The sequence below is a fragment of the Brassica oleracea genome, unplaced genomic scaffold, assembly GCF_000695525.1.
Source record: "Brassica oleracea var. oleracea cultivar TO1000 unplaced genomic scaffold, BOL UnpScaffold01421, whole genome shotgun sequence".
NCBI classification, from domain to species: Eukaryota; Viridiplantae; Streptophyta; class Magnoliopsida; order Brassicales; family Brassicaceae; genus Brassica; species Brassica oleracea.
Window position 1 is genome coordinate 3,106 of NW_013617957.1, and position 8,606 is coordinate 11,711.

At 34.3% G+C, this 8,606-nt stretch overlaps 1 protein-coding gene across 1 annotated transcript; it reads left to right on the plus strand.

Moving 5' to 3' along the window:
• Positions 1-6,378: 6,378 nt before the first annotated feature.
• Positions 6,379-8,415, plus strand: LOC106321316 (the record flags this gene model as incomplete). Its single annotated transcript, XM_013759607.1, has 1 exon — positions 6,379-8,415. A coding segment is annotated over exon 1 (2,037 nt), but the record flags the coding sequence as incomplete, so codon positions are not given.
• Positions 8,416-8,606: the final 191 nt, after the last annotated feature.

An 8,606-nucleotide genomic window follows, 5' to 3' on the forward strand; every position in this document is an offset into this window, starting at 1 on the left:
GCTGACAAACCAAACTATGCATGCAAACTTAACAAAGCCGTTTACGGGCTTAAACAAGCTCCAAGGGCCTGGTACAATGAACTCAAGAACTTTCTACTCAGCCTTGGCTTCGTCAACTCCCTCGCTGATACTTCCTTGTTTGTTCTGCGTAAGGGCTCACAGTTCATATATCTGCTCATTTACGTTGACGACATCTTAATCACGAGGAACACCACTTCTGGAATCACAAAAGTCCTAACTATACTATCTGAACGGTTCTCAGTCAAAGATGCCAAAGACCTTAACTACTTCCTTGGCATCGAAGCACACCGTACACAACAAGGTCTTCATCTCTCTCAGCGGAAATATGTTATAGATCTTCTTCACAAGTATGGCATGACTAATGCAAAACCAGTGACCACTCCTATGGCGTCCTCACCAAAGCTGCACCTACACTCTGGTGTCACTCTCATTGATCCAACCAAATATAGGCGCCTGATAAGAAGTCTCCAATACTTATAGTTCACTCGGTTAAACATTGCCTACGCAGTCAACAAATTATCTCAGTTCATGCACATGCCTACTGAAGATCATTGGCAAGCCGCTAAAAGAATTCTTCGTTATCTCGCTGGCACCCCTACACACGGTTTATTCTTCTCAGCTTCCAACAAACTTATTCTCCATGCTTATTCGGATGCGGACTGAGCAGGAGACTCTGATGACTATGTCTCCACTAACTCCTACATTGTGTATCTTGGTCGTCACCCCATATCTTGGACATCCAAGAAACAGAATGGTGTAGCTCGGTCCTCCACTGAAGCAGAATATCGGGCTGTTGCCAATGCTGCGTTGGAACTCAGCTGGATTTGCAATCTTCTATCTGAACTCGGCATAACCCTCCTATCACCACCGGTAGTATACTGCGACAATGTTGGTACTACATTCCTCTGCGCCAACCCGGTATTCCACTCACGCATGAAACATATTGCTATTGACTATCACTTCGTCCGCAATCAAGTTCAACAAGGAGCTCTTCGAGTTGCTCTGTCAACACTCGCGATCAGCTAGCAGACGCTCTAACGAAACCTCTTGCTCGAGCACGATTCATGGAACTTCGGAACAAGATTGGAGTAAGATCCCCTACTCCATCTTGAGGGGGCGTGTAAAATAATATACGAAGACTCTGCTTTAGGAAACTCTATATATACTTAACTTAGTCTCCAAGTCTCGAATCTGTATATATTCTCATGACTATTGTCATTACATAATAAGATCAATACATTCCTTGCAAAGAGTACTTAGTAGGTACTAAAGAAAAACGATTAGATTCTACGCCAAAAAAGAAAAGTTACTTTTATATTTCGTTCAACAAAGAATTACTTTTGACTCCAACTAGTAAAAGCGTTACTGGTGTGCCATGTGTATGGATTAAGCACACATCCGAAGACCAATAATATTTATCTCAATTCTTATGCGCGAAGCTCGCTGAACACATTCGTTTCAGCGAAGGTTACTAAATGCAGATGCATACGTTGTGGATACATACATGCAGACGCGTGGATGAGTGAAGGTACACAATGTGCATGCGGCTAAAGATAAGAGGGCGTTAGGATATTTTGCTAGCGCAACTTTCTATTATCCTCTATATACTAAAGCGCAAGTCGTCTGGTAAATCAAAATTTAACAGGTGGCCAAATTTTACAAAAAAAAATAAAAAATAAAAATGTCGACAGAAAGTTAGTTTTGATCTTAATTTTTGAAATTCTAAATAACTGAAAATCCCTAAATTTTCTCAGATATCACCTCCACGTTCAAAACTAGAAATCACGATTAAAAACTGTTTTATTATTTATATAATGTTGATCTATTAGTTTTACTCTCTATTAATCTCTTTTTCTCACTCTTTCATCTCTTTTTCTGCTTTTCCATGTTTTCATATTCTTTAGATCTTTGATGAAAGCAACATATCCATATAGGTTTATGATTAAAAGCTCCATCAGTGGCCGTGGTTCGTTAGTTTGTTTTTATTCTAAATTACTAATCTTTTAATTTTTTTTGTTTCACATATTTTAAGTTGTAAATGGCTCTGCCCTGTGTACGCATGCTTCAAAGCTTAACTCTTCAATAAAGAATGGGAGATGAAAGCTTTATCAGCAACAAAGGTATCAATAAGACAATACGCATCTTCAACTCTTTTATATACAAAATGGCTATTTTACAAATCTTCTTCCGTGATTTTACTTTTAAAAGTATGTACCTAGCTTTTTCATCCATTTTAGCATTTCAAATAAAAAATGTCATTGATACAGTGATACTATATTTCTTTCCTTTTGTTATTTTAGATATTAGATTTAACTAATTCTCAATTTGCTGGTGATATAATTAAGAAGAGGGTAAGAGGCTTATTTTAAATCACACTTACAGAGCCCTAAAAACTTGAGAAGTACTGAGAAGAAAAAAAAAATGTCAGTGATAATTAGGAAACAACAAATGGGTCTAAGAGATTCGGGTGATAAGGGAAACGAGAAGAACCAGGTATATTATTTAGATGAAGACCTAACCTCAGCAGGCTAGTCTTCCATATTTTTGTGTATTTAAAATCTTAAAAAACGTGGTGAAATATTTTTCTTTACTTTCGGTTCAGAAAAGATTTTTGTCTTTGTTATTCTTATACAGCGTTGTCAAATTTGTAGTTTCTCTCGTTAAAAATGCAAAAGCAAATAGAGCATCACTGAAAAAGAGGAAATGTAGAATAATGACTCAAAAATAGACATGAGAAAATAATACTATATAAAATGTAAAAATAAACTTGACATAAAATACTTACAAACATATATCAGCACGTATATTTTAAAAACATCAGTAATTCTGTAAAACAGTTTCCAAACGATTTGCGTCAATATTATTCATGTTTATAAAATGTGTAAAACACTAATTTACTTAATTTAAAATTATGATAAAAATAACTAAAATGAATTTGATCCGTGCGTTGGCCCGGGAGTAACCCTAGTATGTAACTAAGTAAACGGACCACATGCGCGTCTTTTTATTATAGCTTTTTGATAGCATTACTGTTTTTATATTAGTCACTCCAAATATACAAAAGTTACAGATTCGAATGTAAACAGTGATTTCACATTTAGAGAATCGTTTTATCGAGATTAATATATATGGTCAATTTTGATATCCTAATTCATAACATATGTAATTTAATATTTAACTACTTTATCAGCTGTTTTTCGCGTAATCTATACTATTAAAGGAGGATTATATTGTTTTTTTTACCTTAGCTTGCTATTTCTTTACTAATATTGCATATTTCATTAAGGGCAATCAAGTAATATTAATAACACATCTATATTGGGCCATTTTTTTTGGATCCATCCCACTGTCCACATCAGATCTCTCTTGGGCCATTTGGACCGATTAAGAAATCAGATCTAATTCTTACATTTTTTTTTCTTTTGGCCATTGAGTCCAAGTTCAAATAATTTTTTTCAAACATTATTAATTATTTTTTTTTCTTTTCTTAATATAATTTAAGCATTCATAAAAAAATTGATTTTTCATTGAAAAGTATAAATCTTTATTAAAAGTATATAATTATTTTTATTAAAAATATTAACCACATAATAAAATTAATTTATTAGAGTTATACCAACTCAATTCATTAAAAAAATAAAGTTTAATTTTTTAAACATAAATAGTCATTTAAAATGAAACACGATAAAGAAAGATAAAAAGTTTAAGTCTTTTATAAAATAAAACACAAATATATGAAATATGACATTTACTAAATATTTTGACCATTAAAAAAAAAAAAAAAATCCGCGCTTTGAAAGCGCGGATCAAAATCTAGTTAACCAATAAAAGCGAAGGACATTCTAATACATTCGGTAACAAAATTGGGGCTGTGTTTTTACCCTAATTTTTTTTTTGCGGCTGTGATCGACAATTTGAATTGGCAGAACAGAGAGAACAATCAAAAGTAATGGGGGAAGAAGGAAAAGTCGTAAAAATTTAAACCTGAAACCGTATAAATGAATCTGTGATTTAATTTAAACTAGATTTTGATCCGTGCATCCGCACGAATGTTTGCTTTATCTTTTATATAAATATATATTTGTTGTATGTAGAAAGAGTTATATTATTATTTTGTATTAAATGTTATTTTTTTTTCTTATTAGTATATTATAATATTTCATATAATATTTTTTTTCAAAAATTGCTATTTATTTTTCATATCAATATTATATATCATATATATCTCATCATATAATTAATCGTATTTTATATGTATCATCATATAAGTAATCATATAATTAAAAAATTATACGTACCATCATATAAATAATCATATATATTATATTTTTAAAGCTTAATGTGAAATTTAAAAACATAAATTTAAGTTGGTGTTTTAAATTGGGTTTTGTATTGTATTTTTCTTATATATATTTATAATGATTATTATAAAATATTTCAATAAAATCAATTTTTGAATATATGTATATTTTGAATCAATTTTTAATATAAATCAATTTTAAATTAATATTTTGATTTGAAATATGCATATAAAGTTTAAATTTTGTTTTATGATAATTTAAGACAAAAGATGTTTTTAAGTAATTAGATTGTGCTATTTTTCATATATTTAAAAACTGGTCCGAATATATAGTTTTTCACAATATAATGGACTTTCAATTTTTTTTAATAACATAAGCCTATAACTTTTTTTTTAATAACTGTTATCTATGTTTTTAAACAATATTTTTTGTTACTGTTATCTATATTTTCAAATGTTTTCTAAATGTATTTCGAATTTAATAAGATAGATAATGCATAAAGCCTTTAAAAGTTTACAATAAAGAATATCTAACCACTACCCAAGTTGCGTTGGGCTAGTGGTTTAGTGTTTGGAGTAGGTTCCATTGCACCCCTAGTTCGATTCTCATGGGGAGGGGTGCTTTACGCCATGTTATCGGTATCAGCGCCGGTCGGCCCCGGGCCTGGGGTGGGATTAAGGCCGAAGGCCCGAACCCATCCTAGTCTACAAAAAAAAAAAAAAAAAAAAAAAAAAAAAAAAAAAAAAAAGAAACCACGTAAAGACCAACAGGAATTACAGATTTACCGTTGCAGATTAAACGACCATAAGAGGAGTAGTTTTTCCTTGTTAAGAATAGTGAACATGGCATGTCATCAAAGTTACACGTGGGAATATACGACATTTACACGTTGACTTAATGGAACACAGCTGTTGAGTTTTTGTCCAGTAGTTTAAAGTTTTTTTTGGGTCAAAAACAGTAGTTTTAAGTTTAAAAATGTAGTGCTGAAGTAGTGCATGTTCCACGTGCCTATTTGTTGCACCACTCTCTCTTTTCCACCAGGGGCCCATGATTTTCTTTTGAGAAAACACAGTTGTAATATTGGACGGTGTGTGATATACTTATAAAATAATATATGGACGGTATTTATTTTATAATTTATCCTATATTCTGATGAATTTCCTGGTGGTCATTACGTTGCAAGATAAATAGACCATTAACAGAAAAAAATATCTACACTCCAATAATTGACTATATGTACGTTTGTGTATTCAAGTTTCCATGTATTTCTGTATGTTTTTTATCGAAGATTTTGGCATGTTATGTTTTAAGTACATTATATTCTCGGGTACTATATGTTGCAACGATAGTTAATGAATCAGTCAACTATTGTTCTAAATATTGCATTATCGTTCATAAAATGTCAGGGAAAATCGCATTTTTAACCTTCAAAGTAACATTTTCTAACACTTTAAACTTCCAACCTTTTTCACTAGCACTTCAATATCTCAACCCTCAAAACTTATCATATTAAACCTTGAAGTCGTTTCCCGCGCTTAAGCCTCCAGGCGATTTGACGGTAATGTTCACGCCGTCATCCTCACTAAAAACGTGTGTCGTTTTTTTAATTAAAAAACACCAGATACGTTTTTTTATCTGTTCTAAATCGAATTGGGGATCTAGGGTTTACTCAAAATCAAAATCAGAAAGAGAAAGCTCGATTAAGTGATAGAAAATTTCATGAATCAAAGCAAATATGGGGTAAGGGTCCGCGAGTCATCGATTTGATCTATTCTTTCAAAATTTTCGAGTTTTACATTCGTTTTGTCTCTCGAAATTGTCTAAAGTTTAAGCAATTGATTACAGGGAAGCAACAGAAATGAAGTTAAAGATTCATTTTGGAGGTTCAATGAAGAAGGATGGTGAAGGATATGCGTATGTTGGTGAAACGGGCACCAAAAATGTGGAGTGGAAGATTGACGAGATCACATGGGAGAGGTTCAGTCTGTTTTGCAAGGAAGATTCACTGATACGAGCACCAATTGGACTGCTTTGGTTCAAGTTTGAGAAAGAGGAGATGAAAGACCTGAGATATGCATATGATTACTTGGATGAGGAGATGCGTATACTTCGTTCTGCGGGGAAGCTAGGAGTAGATGTTGTTGAAGTGTTTGTGGAACACATACCAAACACCGAACAAGACGAGCGTTCGTGTAGTGATGAAGATGAAGAAGTTGACAGACCAAAGGAAGACGATGAGCCTGAAGAATCAGAGGATGAAAATCCGACTATTCAAGATATTCCGGCTGAGATTATGACTGGAAACGAAGCTGCCACTGGTGAGAATCAGAATGAAAATGATGATGTGGGTGATGAGCTTGTTGTTGATGCAGCAGATGGTGGTAGCGACAGCAGGTTTAAGTCTATATTTGATGAAGGTATGAAAGCAATACCAGATAAAGAAGCATACGGAGAAGGCATAAATGAGGAAGAAAAGGATGATGACAGTGAAGATGAAAGGGCTCCTGTAGATGTTGAATATCCTGATACGCCCGTAGATTCAGAGGATGAATGGGAAGGATGGAATAGAGAGAGAAGAGGGAAAGGGAAAGTCAAAGAGAAGGACAAATACCATGGAGATTATGAGAAGCCACCTTACATATGGCTATTTCAGAAGTTCAACAGTGGGTTAGAGTTCAAGGATCAACTGTTAAAGTATTCTATGAATACACAGTATGATGTGAAGATGGCGAAGTCAGAATCTTGGAGGATTGCGGTTGTTTGTTCCAATGAGAAATGTAAATTTCGGGTATATTGCTCAGTAGAGAAGCCTATTAATAGGTGGATGGTGAAAGTGTGTCACATGAAACACAATCATGGTAAATCAAGTCGAATCTCCATGTTGAAGCAAGGCGTGATTGCTGGTTTGTTTAGAGAAGAGTTGCGAAGGAATGTCAACCTCCCGGCATCAGCGATTAAAGATGCTATAAAGGAAAGATATGATATCGTGGTGCCTATAGGTAAGTGTTATAGAGGAAGACACATAGCCTTGGGTACAATCCTTGAAGCACAGACAACGCAATTTGGCAAGTTATGGGATTATGAAGCAGAGTTACATAGATCAAATGGTGGTATAAGCACTGAATTATGCACAAGAGAGGCTAACGGTGTTCAGATGTTTGACTGCTTTTATATTTGCTTCAAGGAATTACGTGAATCATGGAAGAGTTGTTGTAGACCTGTAATAGGTCTTGATGGATGCTTCTTAAAGTGGGATTTAAATGGAGATTTGCTTGCAGCAGTTGGTAGAGACGCTGATAACAGAATGTTTCCCATTGCTTGGGCAGTTGTAAGAGGGGAAAACAAAGAAACTTGGGGCTGGTTTGTGAAGAAGCTAAAGATGGATCTCGACTTGGGAAATGTCAAGGATCTGACCATCATTTCGGATAAACAAAAAGGTCTTGTTCATGCCATACAGTTGGAACTCTCTGATGCAGAACACCGCATGTGTGCTAGACATATTTATGCGAATTGGAAGAAGCTTGGGTTTGCGAGATCAGAGTTTAAATCTTTGTTTTGGGGAGTTGCTTACAGCTACACTGAAGGAGAGTATGAAGAGAAGTTGAGTCTATTAGAGGCATATAATGTTGTAGCACACCAAGAGTTACTCAAGACGGACCCTAAGAGGTGGTGTAGAGCATATTTCAGTGTTGATTCACACTGTCCTGACGTGCATAATAACTTATCTGAGAGCTTCAACAGAACCATAAAGATGGCAAGGGCGAAACCCGTGATAACTATGTTGGAGGACATTCGGAGACAAGCTATGAAGAGGAATTCAAGGTGGTGGTTTATGGCAGATAAGTGGGATACTATTGTTACACCAATCACACTTGCTTTATTGGAGAAAGCAAGGATTGCCAAGAAATATTGTTCAACACTACGAAGCAGCTCAAGTTTGCATGAGGTTAATGAGTGTGATAATGGTTACACAGTGAATTTGGCAACACATCAGTGTGCTTGCAGGCGATGGGATCTTACTGGTATACCTTGCAAACATGCTGTCTGTGTGTTTGATGATAATCAAGAAGACCCTGTGAAGTATACATCCGAGGTGTCTTCTCGGAATCTGTCTTTTTTTTTGTCAATGACTTTTTTTGTTCACATGACTTGAATTTGTCTTTTGTTGTTCTCATGACTTAAAATTTGTCTTTTGTTGTTCTCATGACATGACTTAATGTAGTTTGTTTGGTTCGGTTTTATGATCTTGATGTTTTTTTACTTTATATGACAAAAATATAACAT